We start from the raw sequence: 22,107 nt of genomic DNA on the forward strand, positions 1-22,107 counted from the left end.
CTTTTGTAGCCCAGGCTGGCCTCAAATTTCAAGTGTTCTAGGATGGCCTTGAACGCTTGAGCCTCCTGCTTCCACCTCCTCAGTGCTGGGATTATAGGTGTGCACAAATAGCAATTTGGGGGGCCATTCCCATGTTGGGAAGTTGTTGTGGGATGTTTTACTCTTTTGTCCTTTTGGGGGCCCACCACCAAGCTCCCAAATAAATCTCACACAGAGGCTTTTCTTGATTATAAATGCCTGACCTTAGCTTGGGCTGTTTCTTGTCAGCTTTTCTTAACTTATATTATCCTGACTACTTTTCCCTCTGGGCTTTTATCTTTCTTATTTCTCTGTATTTTTCTCTACTTCTTTCCCCGTGACTGGCTGGGTGGTTAGATGACAGACCCCTGATGTCCTCTCCCCGGCTCTCTCGTTGCTCCTCCTTCTCTTGCTGCTGCTCTTCCTCTGCTATTTATCCTCTCTGCCTGCCAGCCCCGCCTCTCCTGGCTCCTACCTCGCTATTGGCCATTCAGCGCTTTATTAGATCATCACGTGTTTTAGACAGGCAAAGAATCACAGCTTCACAGAGTTAAACAAATGCAACATAAACAGAAGTAACACGCCTGAAAATAATATTCCCCAACAGTACGCACTCAGGAGGCAGCTGGCCTGTCGGATACAGTTTGTTCATTTTGTTTTTTAAAATATATTAAAATATCATACTTTGACTGCTGAGAGTTTTTGAGGTAGAAGCAGTTAGATCAAGAGTTCAAGACCATTCTCTGTGGCGAGCTTACTACATGAAACTCTCTTTAAAATAACACCCCACCCCACCCAAAAAAAAAATCACTTTTAGTTTATTTTTTCGTCTTTTTCTCTGTAGCTTTGGAGCCTGTCCTGGAACTAGCTCTGTAGACCAGGCTGGCCTCGAACTCAGAGATCCACCTGCCTCTGCCTCCCAAGTGATAGGATTAAAGGCGTGCACCACCACCGTCCGGCAAAACTCACTTTGTAAAAGGATATTTATAAATGTGTGTGTGTGTACATACACACACCACAGTGCACACATTAAGGCTAGACAACATTATGGAGTTGGTTCTTTTCCAGCGGTTGAACTCAAGTTGTGCAGGCAGCATCTTTACCACTGAGCCATCTTACTCCTCAAACGCTTTTTGACCTTGCTTTCATCTTAAAAATAAATGCCACAGCCGGGCGGTGGTGGCGCACACCTTTAATCCCAGCACTCGGGAGACAGAGGCAGGTGGATCTCTGAGTTCGAGACCAGCCTGGTCTACAGAGCTAGTTCCAGGACAGGCTCCAAAGCCACAGAGAAACCCTGTCTCGAAACACACACACACACAAAAATGCCACATTGTCACTGTCCTCCCCACACAGACACTTGTGTGTTGAAACAAGTTCCATGGTGGTCCAGACTTACTTTTACTAACTACGAAACCCACCCTGGAATGCTCTATTCTGGTCTCCTCTGTTTACAGCCTTTGAAACTCAAACTGCTTGGGAGTTCTCAGTGCCTGTTGCCCGTGGATGCATTTCTCCCCTACGGAGGGGACACCTCCTCTAGCGTGTTCTTGCCGCCTGCCCCTGGCCCAAGGAGCTGTTCTGAGATGCGCTGGTTGAGCGAGTGTGTTAGAGGGTGCCAATGGAGGAGCTCCAGACCCCTGTCGTGGGCTTCTGTAATTGGCTTGTTTTCTTTCTCTCTGCAGTTGCCCGTGGGCTAAACCTCATCCAAGACACCTAGGCGCTGCCACCATCCTGGCCAAGATGGGCCTGCTGTCCCTTGCCTTGCTGCTGTCACTTTCCTGCGTCTCAGGACTGCCATTCTACAATGGCTTCTACTATTCCCATGGCCCGCATGGCAGGACCCTGAGCGATGGCTACGGGGAAGGTCTGTCTCCTTGCTCCTGCTGTCATATACAGGTTTCAGGCTGGGATACAGACAGGAGGATCTTCCCAGTCTGGGCCTCCAAGGGTAGATTGGCCTTGCTTCTAAGATGAGAGGACATGATTTAAACACCCTGAGTTTGCTGATACCATAGACATGGGACCAAGTTCTCTTGGGCTGGCCCTCATTCCTAGAATAGAGCTAGGTCTTTAAGATCCAGCCCAAGTGCCACTACCCCTGGGATCCCTGCAGAAGAGACTTTGGAATCCCAGAGATGTGAGCCTGAATATCAGTTGTACCTCTTTCGTGCTGGGTGACCTCAGGCAGGGGACTTTGAGATTGCAGTCACCGGTTTCCTGCAGTGAGCTCCATCTTGTCAGTCTAGTTCTGTTGATTAGGGAGCTCTGACCGTCTCCTGCCTTGGTTGGGATAGCTGGGTCTTTTGGAGGAGCCCTGGTCGACAGTTGGCCCAGACTGTGAAAAAGAGGGTGTGCTGTGCTCTTTGGAGGCCACAGTGGAATGAAGGGGACGTAGGAACACTTGAGGCAAACTTCTTGTTGGCTATCATAGCAGCTAGTGTTCAAAATCAATTTTTCTTTTTTCTTTTTTTTTTTTTTTTTTGGTGTTTCGAGACAGGGTTTCTCTGTAGCTTTGGAACTAGTTTTTTTTTTTTTTTTGGAACTAGTTCTTGTAGACCAGGCTGGCCTCGAACTCACAGAGATCCGCCTGCCTCTGCCTCCTGAGTGCTAGGATTAAAGGTGTGTGCCACCACAACCCGGCCAAAATCAATTTCTTTAGGGTTGTTTGCATCCTTTTTCTTTTTTTCTTCCTTCCATTTCTTTCTTTTTTTGAGATGGCTTCAAGCAGCCTTTGCTGCCATCAAACTTGATATATAGCTAGGGATGGCCATGAACTTTTGATCCAATTGACCCTGTCCCTGGAGTGCTAGGATTACAGGTACACTTTTACAACTGTTTTGATGCACAGTTGGGGACTAAACCCAGGGCTTGTGCGTGTTAAACAAACACTCTTCTAACTGAGCCACGCCCCAAGCATCCTATGCTGGTCTCCAAGTTTCTGTGTAGCTGAAGAAAGCCTTGAGGTCTTGACTCTCCGGCCTCCCCCTCCCAAGAGCTGTGATCACAGGCAGGAGCCACCATGCTTAGCTTGTTGCAGCCAGCACACACCGCCTGTCTGTGCTCTGCGCACTACCATACAGTTTGCGAGCTTTGAGCGAGGGGCTGGAGGTTGAAACACACAAAGACACACACAGACAGAGTCAGAGAGACAAGAACATGGACCCCTAGTCACTGGTAAGAAGCCCTATATTCAATAACACCACAGAGGCTTATATACCCAACACAGTCAGGTGGGCCAACAGGTGAAAACCTCATCCTCTGATTCTCAAGGCAAGGCAACCCGTGCTCATGAAGCAGAGCTGGTAAACAACTTTGACACAGCTTTCAGTAACTCAAATCAGAAGGAAAGTAAAGATCTCTAGCAGGGAAGAACAGCTGGAGGCCAGGACTCCAAATGGTCCCAACACTCGTCAATTTGCTTTTGGTGCAGAAAAAACTGCCCCAAACATGGCTGCTTAACGATACACCCATTAATTGAGCCCTGTGGCTCGGCGCTTTTGTGTGAGCCTTAGAACGGGCCATATAGTGACACGTAGTGGGACAATCATTTCCACCTCTCACCAAGCAGCACACAGATGGCAAGGCCAGCACAAATTCAAGGAACTGAGGGTACCTCTCTCCTTTTTTTGAGAGAGTTTCACCGCATGTAGCCCATGCTGGTCTCAGGTCACACACAACTCAGTGGAAGTAGGTACAAGATCTGTTTAGTGGGTATGTGGAATAGAAGAGCAGCAGGTACTTGGAGGGGTGGGGCAGAGGGGCTCTTTTTGCAACAGGCAAGTCTGGAGGGTCTTGGGATGAGGGAATGGGTGGTCCTTGCGAGACCATTGTCGCATCTGTGACCCACCTTCCCCCAGGCCTTTTCAATGGAGTAAAGCTGGTGGTGGAGACAACTGAGGAGTCCCTGTTCAGTCACCGGGGAGCCACTGTGACCCTGCCCTGCCACTACCACTATGAGCCGGCCCTGGCGTCCCCGAGACATGTGCGTGTGAAGTGGTGGAGGTCGTCAGAGAACGGGTCCCCGGAGCAGGATGTGCTGGTGGCTATCGGGCCGAGGCACCGCTCCTTCGGGGACTACCAAGGGCGAGTACAGCTGCGGCAGGACACACAGCAGGAAGTCTCGCTGGAGCTCAGGGACCTGCGGTTGGAGGACTCTGGGCGCTACCGCTGCGAGGTCACTGATGGGCTGGAGGACCAGAGTGGCCTGGTAGAGCTGGAGCTTCGGGGTGAGGCCCTGACAGATGCCACTGGGACCCGAGGGAGGGGGAGAGGACCCAGAGAAGGCATAGACCTTTATACTCTACGCAGGTAAGCACGTCTAAGTCTCAAAACAACCCTAAAAGGAAATGATAGTATCATGGCTCTTGTTTTCCAGATGAGGGAACTAAGAGAGATCAATTACCTTATGTAAGGTTAGATCTATCGCTGATAGGTGCAGACACGGTGTTCGAACCCAGGGAGCAACTTCCAGAAGCCACTGACACCTGTTCCTTCCCATTCAGTCCTGTTCGGAAAGAGGGAAATGGGAGCCAGAACCGAGGTTCTTGCAGGGTTAGTCAGCAAGACAGAGGAATAAAGCAGGGCCAGTGGATGACAGTAGGGACTGGTAGAGCCTGGGGCACACTGCTGAACCCCATCCTTTGTAAAGGAGCCATTTAATTCAGACTAGTTAGGATGCCAATTCAGAATGCAGGCTTATTGCTGTTAGGTTTTTATATTTAAGTATGAAATTTGTGTGTGTGTGTGTGTGTTGGGGATAAGAACCCAGGGGATAAGAAATTTCTGCATTAAGAAGTCTGGCTTGGTACTTAGTACTTAGTACTTGGACAGAAGGTGTGCAGCCGCATCCGTGTGTTTTGGATCTCAGTGCTTCAAGTTGAAGCAGGAGGATTGCAAGTTTGTGGCCAGCTTGGGTTACACAACAACACTCTGTCCTTATCTTGGGGTTTCTATTGCTGCAATGGAGCACCTTGACCAAAAAATGAGTTGGGGAGGAAAGGGTTTATTCAGCTGACACTTCCACAGCACTGTTCATCACTGGAGTGGGGAGCTTGGGCCTCCTTCTTCTGACCCCTCTGAGCCCTTCCTTCCTTTCTAGGCGTGGTTTTTCCCTACCAGTCTCCCGAAGGGCACTACCAGCTCAACTTCCACGAGGCCCAACAGGCCTGCCGGGAGCAGGACGCTGTGGTGGCTTCCTCTGAGCAGCTCTTCCGTGCCTGGGAGGAGGGCCTGGACTGGTGCAATGCCGGCTGGCTGCAGGACGCCTCTGTCCAGTACCCTATAGTGCTGCCCCGGCAGCCTTGCGGAGGCCTCGGCTTGGCGCCGGGTGTTCGCAGCTATGGCCAGCGTCACCGCCGCCTGCACCGCTATGATGTGTTCTGCTTCGCTGCTGCCCTCAAGGGTGAGTGGGATGGCCCGGCACAGACCCGCCCATTTGATGCTTCCAGAACCCTCTGCCCTTCTCTGCCTGCCTCTTGGCCCTAGGTCTGAAACATTGGCAGTTCTGGAGGCAATGTCCTTACCAGTTCTTATCACTTTGCTCTTGCTTCATGGCTGCCTCTGGTTATTCATTTATCAGACATCTTCTGAGTGTCTATCATGTACTGCGCCTCGGATCAGCACAGACAAACCATGTCTTTCCCTAAACACCAGGCTTATGATTCATTGACAGATAAATGAAAACAGAAATGTGTTACCATATCAGAAATACTTAGACGTGTCCAGCAGGGCTGGGATGCAGCTCGGTTGTAGAGTTCTTGCCTAGTGGACAAGGCATGGCTTCCATCCCCAGCACCTCTTGAGCTGGGCATTGTAGTGTAATCTCAGCACTTGGGAGGGGGAGGCAGGAGGATCAGAAGTTCAAGTTGAAGGTCATCCTCAGCTACTTAAAAGTGTCTGCTGGCATGTATAGATGCTCATAGGGTAAGCGGCTAGTCCAGTCTAGGTAGGTGCCCACTCAGAATGCAGCTGGGGAGTACAGAAATGACGGGATGAGGACCAGAAAGGTGCCCCTCCCCAAAGTGTCCAATAAAGACCCTCATAGAGCAATTCCTCCCTGCCTGTGGCAGGCACTGCCGCCTCCTCTGCTGAATAGCACTCAAGCGCCTCGCTTTCCCACAGGGTGGGTGTACTACCTGGAGCACCCTGAGAAGTTAACACTGCAGGAGGCCAGGGAGGCCTGCCTGGAAGACGGCACACAGATCGCTACAGTGGGCCAGCTCTTTGCTGCTTGGAAGTTCCGTGGCCTGGATCGCTGTGATGCTGGCTGGCTGGCGGATGGAAGTGCCCGCTACCCCATAGTTCACCCACGCCCCAACTGTGGGCCCCCCGAGCCAGGAGTACGGACATTCGGCTTCCCAGACCCACATGCCCGCTATGGTGTCTACTGTTACCGCCAGCGTTAGCAGAGTGGCCAGCTGTGCGTTCATCCCGCCCCCCCCCCCCCCCCCCGACTTCCTGACACAAGGGTCCACCTTGCCTTTTGGGAGTTGGGGCATTGCTCGTATTATTTTTATATTTTCCAACTTAAACATATTGTTTTGTTTTGCTTCTCGAGACAGGGTTTCTCTGTGTAACAGTCCTAGCTGTCCTGGAACTCACTTTGTAGGCCAGGCTGGCCTCAAACTCACTGAGATCTGCCTGCCTCTGCCTCCCAAGTGCTGGGATTAAAGGTGTGTGCTACCACCACTTGGCAATTTAGACATTTTTTTTTTTAAAGATTTTTTTTTTTCAGATCCAACTCTCAATTTTCTTGGCATCCCTTTCTGGGACATTTGAGGTCCACTGACCTTTAAAAGGCTCTGCCACGTTCTGGTACAGCTGGCATACCTAACCCGAGGAAACTGGTGCCCAGAATGAGCAGTGGCTGCAACTAGCCCCCTTTCCTTGGCTTAGAGAAGGAAGAAGCTAAGTGCTGATTCTTTTAATTTCTGCACAGGCTCCTTAGACTTGTGGGTGAGGGCTTAGGGAAGGGACAACTTCCCTCTTCTCCTGGTTCCAGAGTCAGAGTACCCTTTCCATGCCCCCATTGGGTGTGACTCTCTGGGTGTGTGTACCTTCTTTGGCTAATAAATGGTGCTATGATTCACTTCCTCCTTCCAGCCGACCTCCATGTCTGACCCTTTGTCTCCTTCAGTCTCGGGGGCTAGATCCCAGCCTAGGGTGTGTGTGTGGGGGGGGGGGTCCACTTCTGTCCTCTGTCTTCCCCTGGGCTGCCCCTGTGTGCTGGTTTGGTTTTGATCTCTCTGTATAGTTGAGGATGGCCTTCCTGGTGCTGGGGCCACAGATGTACACCCTCACACCAGACGAGCAGTCTGGGAATTTGTTAGAAATCCAGGTTCCTCAGTCTCACTCCAGCAAGAGGGTCAGAAACTCGGGGTGTGTTAGCACAGCCCTCCAGGGGATATATCATCCCATTTTGGTAATGAAGGTTGAACCCAGGGCCTTGCTTCTGCTAGTCAAGTGCTTTCCCACTGAGCTACATCCTCAGCCCTCTTTTACCCTTTACTGTGAGTCAGGGTCTCACCAACTTACTCAGGCTGTCTCTGCCCCTCAAGTAGCTGCGATTACAGGCTATGCCACCAAGTGTCTCGAATTATTCTTTTGTGTTGTTTGGGGACAGGATCCCAGGCTGGCCTTGGACTTTCAGTACTCCTGTCTCAGCCCCGAGTGTTCCAGCATATACCATCTCTTACGTTCCCAGTGTGCCCCCTTGCAAACCTGCCCTCCAAACCACTGTATGGCACAGGTGGGCAGGTACACTCAGGCATCCATACACAAACAGGTCACATGTGTTCACACAGGCACGCACACACACGGCGCAGAGGGCCCATCCAACATAGTGTCACTCCGGTCAGAATGAGGTGAACAGAAGTGACTGAACACCCAGAACTCATGCCACGGTGGGGCCATTTGGGATCAGAGCACGGACCCCGCGGAGGTTCCAGATCCCGGTCACCTTCTGCTTAACTACGAAATAAAATGAACTCTTAAAAACGGAAAAGAAAGGAAATAGATCTCTTCCAATGTCTTTATTATTATAATTATCATAATCTTTAGTTTTCAAAAAATATAAATAGGTGCACGGAACACTGGTGCCTGCACCGTCCCGGGGTAGGGAGAGGGAAGGGGACGGTGGAGCACCCCTGGGAAGGAAGTGCCCCTACCTAGTCCAGCCGAGGAATGACACCTGCTAGGGTGGTCAGTAGAAGAGGGACTCTAGAGGGAAGGCCACCTCATTTCCCCTTGGCCAGCCTGTCCCCTGCCTAGGCTCCTTTCCTCATCGATGGCACAGACCTCGGTTCCTTTTGTCCAACGCGTTAAGCTGTAGTCTGTCTCTTGTGAGTCCTTTATGCTCTGAGGCCACCATACTCCCCCTGCCCCTGCCCTGTCTCCTTCCAGCTTCTCCTCCTGCCTCCCTAGCTTCTCCTGGAGGTGAAATAACCAACCATTGCACTTCTCTTGGGTAAAGTCAGGAAACAAAAAAATAACCTTCTTTATTTAATTTAACCCCATCCCTTCTCACCCTGTCCCTGCACTGGTCCCTGGAAAGGCACGGTGGGAGATCAAAGAAATGTCTCTAAACTCAGTCCATGGGTTACAGTAAATTTGCTTTGGCATTTTTTTGGGGGGGGGGTGTGAGGAGAGAACAAATTAGATGTAGCTTGGGTGATGTGGGGAGTCGGGGCACACACAATGTGGGGTATTTTTATTTTTCCTTCTTTAATGACAAAAAGCGACAAGAAGAAGACACCATCTGGCTGGGATGCATGGTCAGCCTGGATGGCCGCTGGGCTCAGCATCCTGGGGACACATCCTGGAAGCTCTTCTCAGTGGGCCCTGCTGGGGCGGCTCCTCTGTGTGGGTCTCAAGCTCCGCTTCTGTAGCCTGCGCTTGTAGGTGGTGGCTGCAGTCAAGGGGAGGTGGAGAATTAACAGTGAGCGGGGAAGAAGCAGGGCCGAGCTCAGACTCTCCTAGTCTCCCCCGTCTGCAGGTGCCCGCCCTGTGGATGGTGAGCTTAGAAATGTACCCCAAAGCTGCCCCATCCTGTTCCCCTGGGTTGGATTTTTTATCCACCTTCCTTAGGCTCAGGAAACGGCCACAGGTTTCTTACCTCCTTCCAGGGAACAAGGACCTTCCCTGTGGAAGGGACTGATTTTTTTTTAATGGAGTAGACCCCCAATACCTTCTCTGCCTGGCTTAACCCCACCTAGCATGGCACAGAGTCTCCAGGAGAGTACCAGCTACCACTATGCTCTGGGGAAAGGGAGAAGGCCCTGTTGGTGGAGTCTGACTCTGGGCCAGGTGAGGGACAAGGGGGACAATGCTCACGGTCTGTGCAGGTGATTCGAGGTTCTTCCCAGTGCCCACTGGGCTGGCACCGGATGGTGGGCACATGACGCTGGACAAAGCCCTCTGTACACTGGTACCGCACCAGCGAGCTGATCTCATACCGGTCCTTCTTCTGCCCGAGGGTCCTGGCGTTCTCCACCACTGGGGGGTCTCCACAGGCCACTGAGGGACAAATGCCTTTTAGGAAGGGGTCTCATGAGGTCGTCTGTGACAGCCCATGTAGGTAGAGACAAGGTTAGCCCAGAGCCCAAGGCATGATGAGGAAGGGATCAGACTGTTCTTCCTAGTGCTGAGCATGGACTACTGGGTGTGGTGGGGTAGGGAGCAGGGGGGGTGGCGGGGAGATGCAGGCATTCAGTTCTAACATTCCTGTGTGGCACTGGGAGGCAGAAAGGGAATAGAAAGGTTGCTTTGAACAATGATGAGAGGATAAAAAGGAGGGATTAAGGTGGGGAAAGAGACCTTCAGGTGAGACATCTCTCACTTCTTTATGAAAATGTACAAAGCCAGAAAGTGGGGCCCAAAGGAGTTCTGGGGACACAGGCCATGGGTAGGAGCAGGAAGCTGGGCCCCTTTAAGCATTGTGGTACCCACGCGCCTTAAAGTTGAAGACTCCAGGCCTAGCAACTCTGATTCTGTGACTAGCATATTTTGGAGCCCCAAAGAATGGATAGTCCACCCAGGGGCGGTTATGGATGACTTTCTGTCGCTGACATCGGAGGGACTGTGGTATGCATGGAGTTGAGGATCCTATCCTCTAGCCCCTGTCACCCTCTCTTTGTCTCTGTGAAAGGTTTCCAGGAGTCAACCTGTTCTTGCCATTGGCTCTGTGATGCTGGTGCCGAGAGAGGCCCTCGCATCAGCACCCACAAGCTTCTTGGGGATGCTCTGTTAGCCTCCGGCAGTCAGGAGACAAGAGAACTGCCCCCAGGTCACAAGGCAAGGGGCTCCCTTGCAGCTGAAGGGCTTATTGCCCTCTGGAGACCTCCCAATCCCTTCTTACCGGTGCCCTTTTTACATGTGAAGGGCAGCTGGTAATTGCAGGGGACATCGTTCCATTCGCCCTTCTCATGCCAGATCATCACAACACAGTCCTCTCCAGTGGCAAAGAAGTTGTCAGGCTGGTTGGGACGCCACTTCTCAAATTGCTGTGGGCGGGAGAGGCAAAACAGTAAGGGGCAGACAGAAGCAGTGTGGCTCAGCTTGACCCCCACTTCCTTCCTGATCAGTTCCCTCCCCTATTCCTCTTTTTCTTTCACCCAACATCTTGGTTGTAAGGCAGCAGCAAAGGGTGCTGGGAATCTATCTGATTATCTGATCAGGATCATCTTAGATGCTATGGGTCCCAGGTTAGGGAACTGGTTACATTGCTTGACTCTGATCCTTCTAGGAGCTCATAACCCCCAATGATCCAGGCTTTCCTGGTGGGCAATCCTCAGTCTGTTCATTTCTGACCTGTAAGACCCTTTTCAAGACCCTCTTCACTGACCTGTAGCTGACTGCCCATCTGTCCATTTGATCTCTGTATTTTATGCCTTGAGTAGACACTAGACCTTTGCACATAAGGAAACTTTCTGTTTTTCTTTTTTATTTATTCTTTTATTGATTTTTTAAAAATTGAGATCTACAATTTTCTCTGCTCCTCTCCCTGCCTCTCCCATCCCCTTCAATCCTCTACCAAGGTTCCTAATGCTCCCAATATACCCAGGAAATCTTGTCTTTTTTCTACTAGGAAACTCTTAAATGTCACCTACCCTTCATGGTGGCTTGCTGTTGATTCTTTTTTTTTTTTTCATTTCCTTATGGCTCCTTCTCACATGCATGACTTCCCTCACCGAGTCCACCCAGCCCCAGGCTGCTCTCCAGAGTTAGAGAGAAAAGAGATACAATCCCTTCCTACAGAGTTCCCTACTGCCAGGCCCATACTCAGTGAGTTTGCAGGAGACTTGAATGCAGGCTGTTCTGGGGGGTCTTTATCCCACTTCATATTCTCTGGCAACTCACCAGGGAGTGTCCATCAGACCAGCGGAAGTCCCCTTCGATGGTCCTGTCATTCAGACCTATCCACTGGTAGTCTTGAGCATTTTCTGGAAAAGGGAAGATAGGTTCGCATCTGATGTTGGATGCCCTGGGAGGTCTGGGGACTGGAACTCACAGAAAGGAAAGAGTGTGGCAGAAGGAAGCAAGTGGCTCCTAGGCGCCTGCCACTGGCTTCTGAGGACATTGCCAGGGTCTCAGGACATGCCTGTGTGTGGTATACGTTCGGACACCTCCTCAGGCTGGCAAGGGCAGGTGATAGCTACAGGGTTAGCCTGGGCTATCTTTGTCTGGCAGGATCTGTCCTGGGTCAGCTGGGGCTGCTGTTTCCAGTGATCTGTACCTTCTCCGAGGGAACTGTGGGAGCATTTGACCCTCTTCTTTCAGCTCCCTGCCCTGCAATGCATCCAATCTGCACCCCCTTTCCTATGTCCCTCCCTCCTTTTTCCCCCTCCTTTCCTGCAGCGCTGGACCTTGTACATGCAAGGCAAGCACTGTCCACCGATCTACAACCTCAATCCCCAGTCTGCTCATTTCTGACCCAGAAGGCCCTCTGCTCTTGCCGCTGCTTCCCTTAGCCCCTGCCACACTCACTGTTGACAAACTCCTGTTCCTCCGGCGTGACGATGCTGCTCAGATGGGACTGCTGCTCTCGACACCGTCTCTCGGCATCCACCCAGGTCTCACGGTCAGGGAAGTGGCGGTAACAGTGGCCCTGGAACTTGGTCCATCCCTCCTCGCACTGTTCCTGGTCTGTAACACAGGTCAGGGACGTGAAGAGGGGGCAAGGCCAGAGGGGTATGTGCTCACTGCTGGTCTTGTGGCAGGGACTTCTGTGTTCAGTCCAGCTGAAAGGCTGTGCCCTGGAGGGGGGCAACAGGCCCAGCGAGACAGAGGCTCGGGTAGGACGCCAGTAACATCTGACTCTTGGAAGCCTCCACAGACATGTCACCTGGAAAGAGATCTTGTCTTTCCCTGATGTAGCACCCTGACCCCAGGAATAAGTCTCTTGGGAGTCCAAAGAAGAGTGAGCTTTGGGCCCTAACCTTTGGGTCTGAGCTGGCTACCATTGTTGTTATTATTACTTTAATTCTAATTATCGTATGCATTGCTGGGATGAAGCCAGGGCCTTCTGCATGCTAGACAAGTGTTTCTGCCCCAGGTCCCTGAGCTGGCTCTAGCAGAACACACCATGTCTTCCTCTTAAAGAGCTACATGCCAACTAGAGGTTGTTCTGTGACCCAGGGGCCCTGTCTTATATTTTTGTCTCACATTTTAGTGACAGCCAAGAAAGGAGAAGCAGGTGCTGTGTGCTAGAGGGGGGCCTAGTTTGAAGTTTTGGAATTGTCTTCAGGGATGGGGGAGGGGGGCACAGACATGTTGGAACCAGCTCATCAAGCCTGGGAGGAGGGATTGTGAGCTAACTGCCTTTGGTGGCAGCATGGGGATGAGGGTAGCTTGGCCCTGGTGGAATGGAAGGGTTTGTACCTCAGGGCTGGAAAGAAGCCTCCAGCCAGGACTCCCTCTCCTCTGTGAGAGCCAGTAACTAAACAACCGTCAATGGAGCTCTGGACAGAGGGAAGCTTACATTTTTCCTTTTGCATTTCTCTGCCTAGAGCCTCTGTGTGGACGGGAGGACCCTGGGGTCCAGGGAGTTGCCACAGATATCTCAGGATGTGTGGTGGCTTCCCAACCAGGTGGCGTCAATGGTTTGACTGGTCTAGGAAAGGCAGGGAATTTCCCTGAGGGGACAGAGTCTTCCTTGGGCTAAGGAGTGCTTGGCAAGGCTCAGAAGTAAAGAGAAGGAGAATGGAAGGCCAAGAGAAGAAAGAAGTGGAGTAGAAGCCAGGAGGGAGAGGGCCCTCTGGCTACCGGTGCCCTCCACAAGAGAGGAGATAAAGGTCTGGAAAGAGGTCAAGGAAGCCTCAGGATGCTTGGCACTGAGACAAAGGCACCATCCCTGGGCCTGTGTACCAGGCCCTGGGCCACTTCAGAACCTGAGGACTAAACTGGGCAGGTAGGCTCAGAGAAGGTGGGAGCTGGGCCTGGCTGGGGAGGACCACGCCAGTGGAGGCTGTGAGGATAAGACAGACTTCTAAAGAGGCGGGACAAAGTGATGACATCAGAGACAAGGCATAAGATCCCATGGGACATTGCATTCCAGGCTGCAACCGAGCCTTGCCTTGCTGGGCACTTGGGCCTGAGGCCCAGTTGGGTGGCTCTGGGACCACTTTCCTGGTCTATCAGGATGTCACAACAGTCTCCCTTTCCAAGAGGAGTTCCCGAGCTGTTGTGTGTGGATGTTCCAGACCTTCCTCCTCTGTGGCATCCTGGAGGGAAAATCCTTGTGCTTTCTATTCCTGCCTAGCTGAGACCCCATGCACCTGACTTCTTGGGGGTGTATGAGGGAAGGCAGGAGGCCACAGGGAAGATGAATGTCCCAGGTCCCAGCCTCTTACTACAGAAACCTTCAGTGCCCTCATCAGCATGTACCCTGGTCTATGCTGCCAAGGAATGAACAATTCCTGTTACCTCCCCACACTGTTCAGACTCAAGGGGAGATTTCCCAGGAGTGTCTGCTACTTTCTGGAAGTTTCTCTAACAAGAGTTCACTGAAAAGGGTTCTGAGCCTGTGTTTACACTTCCAGTCCTGCACAAGTCATTGCTACCAGCATCCTGAAGCCTCAAACCTCTTTTTCTGAGTTGGGAAGGCTTGAAACCCGAGGGGCTGGCAGGAACCCATATGCACCATCAGTGAGAATGCTGGGGGTCAGCTGGGTTCTGCCTCGGACCCCTGGCCCATTGGTGCAGAGCAGAGGTGTTGGCAAGACCCATGCGAGGAAACTCAGCTCCTGTGCCTTGCAACGAGACTGCTCTGTGGACTAGCCTTCTGCTGTGTACAAGGGAGCAAGAAAGGGAGTGTGGGCCAGGGTAGCATTCAGAGGGCAGCCGCCACGGTGTGACAGAGAGAGGATGGCATGCACGGTTCCTGTTCATGCATGATTGGAGCATACTGGCGACATGGTCCTCTCAGGTAGACCACCCATGCCAAGAGAAGAGGAGGAAGACAGCTCGGTTAGCACAGCGTTGTGGTTCCCCAGGGACACGGAAAGGACATGAAAGTCCCACAGAGAACACAGCAAGGTAGACAGTGCCCACGAACGTGCTGAGAAGATCCATGGCCACCAGTAGAGCGAGAGCCCACTGCTCCTACTCATCCTTTTTCTTCAACCGATGCACAGAATCAGCTGTGTTGTCCTAGTGGGGACCCATGCACTGAGCTCTGTGGTCACATCAGCAAGACCGCGAGCCCTGGAAAAGGTTAGTGTGTGCCCGGCTCCCTGAGCCCCGGTTTCCAAAGTGTACATCTCTCCTGCGGTCAGATCAGCCAACATTTCAGAGGCGGGTTCCCAAAGGGGAAAGAGCAAGAACAAGCGATGAAAATTGGGGGACAGACTTCTCAGCTGTGTCCCCCAGAATGGCACTCCGGGCAGATCTGGGGGCTCCAGTCCAGACCTGGAACCTGTGGTTAGAGAGGAGGGTGAGGAAGGAGGAGTGAGTGCAGCTGTTAGTAACGTTAGCTGAAGCCGAGAAGGCCCTACCGATCTCACACAGGTCCCCTCCGTAGCTGGGAAGGCATAAGCATGTGAAATTGTCGATGGCATCCACGCAGGTGGCTCCATTCAGACAAGGGCTTGAGAGGCACTCATCAATGTCTGCAAGAAACCAAGGGCCACCATTAGGACCTCTGCTGGCAATTCACAAGCACCAAGGCTTTAGTATGAGTGGCCAGCCCTGCAGCTCTCCAGAGGCTGGGAGGGGCCTGGCTGGATTTCCTGAGAACTGTTGCTGCTGCTGCTGCCTCTGCTGCTGCTGTGGCCGCCATCTTGGACTGCTGAACCAACGATCCCGACAGTTTTCTTTGGATGTTTGGGATTCTTGATGGGCAAACTTAGAGCCTTGGAACTAGTTTTTCAGGTTGGAGAGACCTGGTACTTCTGTGGCCAAATGCCTTTTTTAAGGCCGAGAATGGAGCTCCTCCACGATACCTTCTCCCATGAATATTTTGAGGAGTTGGAGGCCAGAACTGGCTGTGGACACAGTGGTAGGCAAAGAAATTGGAAGTGATGTTCTTAAAGCTTGGTGAGAAGTCTTGCTTCTCCTGGCTTCTTCCTCTATAGTTGTGAGATAAAGAAAGGAGAGCAAACCCGTGTTCTAGAAAGAGTCATCTAGAAGTGGTCTGAAGGGTATACAGCCCTAAGGAAATGGCCATATGGGACTTTTGCAGGAGACTCATTAGATTTCCAGGGTTGTAGATAGTGTCTTTGTTTTCAGTAAGTAAGATTCAAGGGTATTTATGAAAATGAAACCAGAGTCCTTCTTGTGGGCTAGAGAATAAAACCCCACCTAACATTTCCCCTGCGACCTCCTTCCAGCTCAAAGCCTCCAAAGGTGGGCCTCTTTTTTTAGTGAGTCGTAAGTTCTAGATGGGTACCCATCTGGCTAGCAAGGGAAGCTGGCTCAGTGAGTGGCTGGCTAGATGCTCAGTTAGAGGCTAGATGCAGATCCATCACCAGCCCGAACTTTAGTCAGGTGCCCAGACCCTTCTGTCTCAGCTGCTCTTCTTCCCTTCTGCTCTTTCAGCTCCAAAGCATTCTTTGCAAGATTCAAATTTGTAAATCCTTGACCTTTGCCTCAACTTATCAACAGTTAGACAAAGTGAGAACTGAAATTCTCCGGATTGTTGTTTTCATAAGGTAACTTTGGAGCTGGCCTTGAACATGTGTTCCGAAGGGTGACCTTGAACTTCTGAATCTCCAGTCTCCACTTGCTGAGTTCTGAAATTGTAGGAGCATCATCTTGTCAGGTTTATGTGATGCTGGTGATCCAACCCAGGGCTTTGAACATTTTCCAGGCATGTACTCTGTCAGCTGGGCTACATCTCCAACCTGGAAGAGGCTAATTCTTGGTACATGCAATTATGTTTACTTGAGATCCAGGATCCAATGGGCTGCTGATGGATGGTCTCCTTGGGATTAGCAGATCTTTGACTTCAGAGCAGAGCTTAAACTCATCCAAGAACTTAAGTCTTGCTGCCTATAATAGCAATCTAGACCTTTATGTTAATCCTGTGCTGGGATGGTCAATGCACCTGCCTCTGGATCTTCAGGCTCTGAATTGTCTTGGCTAAGTCTATGCCATCTGTGGCCCAAGAATCCATGGTTCTCAGGTACCTTGCTCAACCCATGTTGCTCCTCTTCTCCACATCTTTGGCATCTCTTCTCTTTGTACAAAGTTCTTAGTTTTGTTTCAAGAAGCACACGCCATGGATTAGAAAACTCACAGTTCCCAGCAACCCCAAAATGCATGAGGGACTGACTGAAATCCTGGCATGCACTTGGTTTCCCGGCATGCACCAGGATTCCCAGCAGCAGCAGTAGCAGCAATAGGTCAGGTCAGTGGGCATAGTGGAAGCTGGGGGTAGCTCTCCTGATATAGGAGAGCTAGTGGTGTTCTCTTTTGTCCATTGGCTTCGTTATGGGAGATGAGAAGCACTAGGGCGAGGGGGGTTAAGCAAACGGAGGCGCTAAAGCAGTTGTACAGAGCGGGGATTGGGTGGCCTTAGGGTAAAAGAGCCAGACATCAACTCTTGGGTCCTTGGCTGGACCATGAGATAAATGGCAGGAACGGCCTGGTGGAGGCCAGGCCAGGTAGCTTCCAGCTGTCTCAGAAGCTTAGAGACGGCTCTCATCTGGCCCAGGATACAGGAAGTTGTGTTGTCTTCCTTCTGTGTTTGGTCAGGGTAGGAAGCTAGAGAGCTGTTTCAGGGACCTGGATACCAAGATGAAGAAGAGCCACAGTCCTGAGAATTGTATTGTGCCGGGTACTTCAGAGAGGCCAATGAGCCTCTGCAGCAATAGGAGAGGTGAGCACCTTACTTCCTCTTCCTCTTCTTACAAGAGCCATTCTGGACCTGGCTACACAACTCTTTCTGTGCCAGGTATTTGGACATCTACTGGTTATTGGGACTAAGAGAAGTAGTTGAGACCTTCTAGGGGTTTCTGGACAAGGTAGTAGCAGGTGTCGGGAGGGATGGCTCTGGGTGATGGCAGCCTTAATGGAAGAAAAGAGGAAGTGAGGGGACCAACGTCTGGTAAGACTGGATGTTGTGGATCCCCCTTTTCCACAGGGTTCCCAAAGTGTGGTGGTGTGGACACTATTTGGCCTCTGGTGGCAGGGAGACAAGTGAAATGGGTTGCCCACATTGGAAAGGCTAGGAGACGAATTGAGAGAGATGGAGGGGAGGCAGGAAATAAAACAGGAAGCTGAGTCTCTACCCCAAGTGAAGGGAGCCCTGGTTCCTAGACTGTCACCATCTTGTTACCAGTAAGGCTTCCTTTCCCAGGAACTTGTGTGTGGCCACTGGGCGGGGGCGGGGCACTGTGTGCTTCTTGAGCAAGGCCTCCAAGCAATGTCTCTAACTTGGGAAAGGCAATAACTCCTAGTAACATCTGAAGGAGACAGGCTTGCAAATCCTTTGGTGTCTAACTCAGACATGCCAGGCTTCTGCTGCTTTGAGTTGGTCTCATCTAGGTTTGGCCTAAATCAGAGTTCATGATCCAAATGAACAAGATATATATATATATATATATATATATATATATATATATATATCATGGAAAATGCTGAAGGGAGAGTGACAGCTGGTGGTTTTCCTCAAGTGATAACTGAATGATTTATCACTCAACAAACAAAACCCCTATGATACCCATGGCACTCTTTAAGATACTCAGTGCATAGCCTGTATAGTCGCAGTGGATGGCCCTGGACATAGCTTTTCGGAGACAAGGTAGGAGATTTCTCAAGTACAGACAAAAAAGAATTCTGACCGTAATAAATACTTTTAGACTTTGCTTTTCTGGTTGGGCATCTCACACAGAAGAGAGAAGGATGATAGAAGTCTATCTATCAGTCTCCATTTGCACTATAGAAGAATGGGCTTTACATTTAAAAGTAGGCTATTAGTATCCATACATTTCAAGTCTTCTATAGTTTAAAAGTTGATTTTTTTAAAGTTTTTTTTTAAATTTCTTATGTGTACAGTGCTCTGCCTGCATATATGCCTGCAGGCCAGAAGAGGATGTTAGATCTCATTACAGCACTGACTGCTCTCCTAGAGGACCAGGGTTCAATTCCCAGCACCTACATGACAGCTCACATCTATCTGTAACTCCAATGCCAGGGGATCCATCATCTTTACACAGATGTACATGCAGACAAAACACGAACATAAAATAAAAATAAATAAATTATTATATGAACTTGTTTATAGACAGAATACTGACTAAGCAAGGTGACAGTCATTACAGAATGTTTTCTGTTAGAACTGTACACCACTATGCCCAACTGAGGTTACAAGTCTTGCTTGTGACTTTTGCAGGTTGGAAGGAGTTGCTGAGAATGGGGTGACCAGGTATAGAGGGGTTTGGCCACATAGTCATTAGGGCCTTAAGGAAATATTGTCCTCTGGACAGTAAGAAAAGCCTACACTCTCTGTTCTGTGAGAGGAAGAGTGGGTAGACAGCTGTCTACTGTTTATACACATATATATTTAGCTTGTATGAGCCACGTATGAAGCATGTTCACTATATGTGAGGGTATACTAAACAGCGAGGTGTCAAGCATACAGAATCTTTTGTGTTTGATATAAAGGCTGCTGTGGCTTGAGTCCTGGCCGTCAGGTAAACCTAGGTAGTTAGGTTGCCCTAGGATTCATTTCTCCATTTTGAGTGTGTCTCAGGAATAAAGCCCCTTTATGAGAGCCCCTGCCTTAGTAGGGAGAGGCCAGGGACAAGGACACTGGGGAACAGACTTAAGCCAAGAGTGTGGGTTTGAAGAACTTGCTGTTGAAGAGATAAGATGAGAAGCATCCATATGGTGGCAGGTGGATATGATGGCAGGTGGAATCTGAGAATCTCATTTTGGGGAGCTACCTCCAATCAGGTGATCCCCACTTACTTTCCTCGCCCACTCACCAACTCTTGGCCCATGGCAAAAGGTAGGTAGAGAAGCTAGGACAGTGGTTCTCAACCTGTGGGTTGTGACCCCTTGTGGGGGGTCGAACAATTCTTCACAGGGGTCACCCAAGGATTTACAATTCCTAACAGTAGCAAAATTACAGTTATGAAGTAGCAATGAAATAAGTTTATGTTTGGGGGGGTCGCCAACATGAGACACTGTATTAAAGGGTCGCAGCATTAGGAAGGGTGAGAACCACTGCTCTAAGGTGATGGGAGGCCACTGGTCACAGCTGCAAATTTCTAAGTTGATGGGCATGAAGAGGACCTAGATCCCACCCAAACCCAGAGGGCTACAGGAGTTCTTCTGGTGGGGTTTGCTTTTATGATGGGAGACAGCTCCCATCAGGAATGCTACACCAAGGCAGAGGAGTGTCTGCTCAACTGATACTCACTCCAAGTTCAACATTTCTTTGAAGTCTGTTTGCTAATTTGTTTGATATGTGTGTATGTGTTGTATGTATGTGTTCATGTGGGTATGTGCATACATGTGCATGCATACATGAACTTGAGTGGTAGAAGCCAGAGGCTGATGGTGTCTTCCTCTATGGCTCATCAAATTACTTTTTAAGACAAGGGTCTCTCATTGACCCTGGAACTTACCGATTTGGCTAGACTAGGGACCCTCTTGTGATATCCCCCTTGGCCAGGGCTGGAGGTAAGATGGGTACCACTGTACCCAGGTTTTTACATGGGTGCTAGGGATCTGAACTCAAGTCCTCATGATTGTATGGCAAGTTCTTCACTGACTGAACTATTTCCTCAGTCCTAGAAATCTAATTTTACCTTTAGAATACTTTTGGATTCTACTCACAAGACAACTGATGGCTTCATGGAAGACTACTCACCAAGGGTATTGCTGAACTTGACATTTTCTCTTAATCTCTCAGTTAGATGTTCCAGAAAGATGAGTTGTGTTTAGTGTATGCCTTCTTCTTCTTTTTTAATAATTTATTTAACTTTATTTTATGTGTAAAGGTGTCAGATCCCCTGAAGCTGGGGTTACAGACAGTTGTGAGCTGCCATGTGGGTACTGGGAATTGAACTCAGGTCCTCTGGAAGGGTAGCCAGTGCTCTTGACCACCGAGCCATCTCTCCAGTCCTAACATATGCCTTCTATTCCTGTCTCTGACTACCTCTTCTTCCCAGCTGACCTTGGGCAGCTTCTGCACGAGTCCCCCTCTGGAGACTGCAGGAGTCAGTCTGTCTAGTACCTGTCTGTACCCTCACAGCCAATGAGAGCTTCCCTATGTGTGCCAGTGTGGCCAGTGGTTCGCACGCATGTCTCCAGTCCCTGGGCCATAGGGCTCCTCTATACAGAACCTAGAGGATGAGTGAATATCAAGAACCCAGTTGCCTGGAGACCAGAACAGCCTCTGAGCCCTCACAGCCGGGGGATGTGGTCCTCCAAATCCTTGAGGAGGGCTTTGAGTCAGCTTACTCCTGGCTACTCTGCCTTCCTGTACATTCAGGCCCTAACGTGTGGGGTGCTTTTTATCTGACGGTGAAAACTGTCCCTATGGTGGGAGGAACAAGGTGTCCCCAAGGCTAGGGTTCCTGGAGCTTGGAGCCTGGGAGGGGGAGGAGGTGAAGTACGGTGACAGCACAGGGAGTCCTGGGGGACTGGGGTGCGACAGGGCCACAGTCTAAAGTCAGGACAGAGCCAAAGTGAGACTTCCCAGTCCCTTAGACTGTGACGGCTTTACCCCCATTTAAAACACATATTCGGACATAAATGCCACCAGCAGATCTACTCTGTCATCTCATGCTCACGTGGGGACAGGTATGATGATTTCTATCACTGCCTAAGTAGGTACACTCTCCCTGTGCAGAGCACAGTCGGTGGAGCCCACTGCCCAGGAATGCCAGCTAACCCCAACGGAAATAAGTCCGATCTTCTCCACAAATTCCTGCTGTGAGCGTGGCAGGAATCTTGGTCTTGTATCCTTGTCTCACATCTGTATCTTCTCTGGCACTGTTCTTCCTTCATGGATAAGGCTCAGAGGGGTGCAGAGTATTCTCTGGCACTGCCTGGCTGATCTTTGAACTTTACAGGTACTACCCCTCCTTCCGGATTAAACTTGCTCACACCCCAAACACAGTAAAAGGGAAAGCAACCACAAACATACCTGCAGCAGCTGCCTCTGTTTCCCCTGACCCTTCTGGAGAAGAGGGGTTGGGGGCATCTGTCAGGGAGATGCTTGTTTCTGCTGCTTGGGTCTCCTCTCCTGAGTATGAGGGGATCGGGGATTCGATTTCTTGATGCCTCTCTGCAGGGCTCTGGGTAGGCTGGGCCCCCTCAGACTCTGGGAGGGTGGTGCTGATGATGGCGTTCAGCTCTGAGGTGTGACCAGACCATTCTCCACTGACTTCAGTCCTGTCTCCCGAAGACACGGGAGTGGCAGAAGGCATGCCTGAAGTGTCTGTGTCTACACTGGAGGTAGTGGGAGATTCTCCACTCACTTCCGGAGCAGCAGACCCCTCCCTGGTGCCTTCCTGAAAGGTCCATGAGGTGCTGCTCGCCTCCGCACCTGAGGTTGTGGCCTCCAGATCTGCTGCAGGGAAGGCAGAGGTGATTTCGTGTGGATCTGGGAACCCAGACAGTTCACTGCTGGCCTCA

General features: G+C 50.6%; 2 protein-coding genes across 2 annotated transcripts in view; one reads left to right on the top strand and one right to left on the bottom strand.

Annotated features, from left to right (window-relative positions):
• Positions 1–1,761: 1,761 nt before the first annotated feature.
• On the top strand, positions 1,762–6,425 carry Hapln3 (hyaluronan and proteoglycan link protein 3). The gene is made up of 4 exons (XM_041649277.1): positions 1,762–1,885; positions 3,879–4,247; positions 5,120–5,422; positions 6,142–6,425. The coding sequence occupies exons 1-4, from the start codon at positions 1,762–1,764 to the stop codon at positions 6,423–6,425; spliced, it is 1,080 nt and encodes a 359-aa protein (XP_041505211.1).
• A 1,630-nt stretch (positions 6,426–8,055) lies between these two features.
• Acan (aggrecan) overlaps positions 8,056–22,107 on the bottom strand; it is a 59,338-nt gene continuing 45,286 nt past the window's right edge. Inside the window, exons 15-21 of the mRNA XM_041653420.1 lie at positions 21,617–22,103; positions 15,012–15,125; positions 12,004–12,162; positions 11,377–11,459; positions 10,376–10,520; positions 9,352–9,534; positions 8,056–8,926 (exon numbers count right to left, since the gene is read on the bottom strand). Of these exons, the coding sequence (XP_041509354.1) occupies positions 8,850–8,926; positions 9,352–9,534; positions 10,376–10,520; positions 11,377–11,459; positions 12,004–12,162; positions 15,012–15,125; positions 21,617–22,103 (1,248 nt within the window). The 3' untranslated portion in view covers positions 8,056–8,849. The remainder of the gene's footprint in view (positions 8,927–9,351; positions 9,535–10,375; positions 10,521–11,376; positions 11,460–12,003; positions 12,163–15,011; positions 15,126–21,616; positions 22,104–22,107) is intronic.

The sequence above is a fragment of the Microtus oregoni genome, unplaced genomic scaffold, assembly GCF_018167655.1.
Source record: "Microtus oregoni isolate MIOR12 unplaced genomic scaffold, Mior012 000000F_ref0000247, whole genome shotgun sequence".
In the NCBI taxonomy this organism is placed as follows: Eukaryota; Metazoa; Chordata; class Mammalia; order Rodentia; family Cricetidae; genus Microtus; species Microtus oregoni.

Bases quoted from the DNA above. Each gene is read 5' to 3' on its own strand.
- Hapln3 (XM_041649277.1), top strand. From the start codon at position 1,762: ATGGGCCTGCTGTCCCTTGCCTTGCTGCTGTCACTTTCCTGCGTCTCA. The intron at 4,248-5,119 runs GTGAGGCCCTGA...CTTCCTTTCTAG, and splicing joins GGTAGAGCTGGAGCTTCGGG to GCGTGGTTTTTCCCTACCAG. The intron at 5,423-6,141 runs GTGAGTGGGATG...GCTTTCCCACAG, and splicing joins CTTCGCTGCTGCCCTCAAGG to GGTGGGTGTACTACCTGGAG.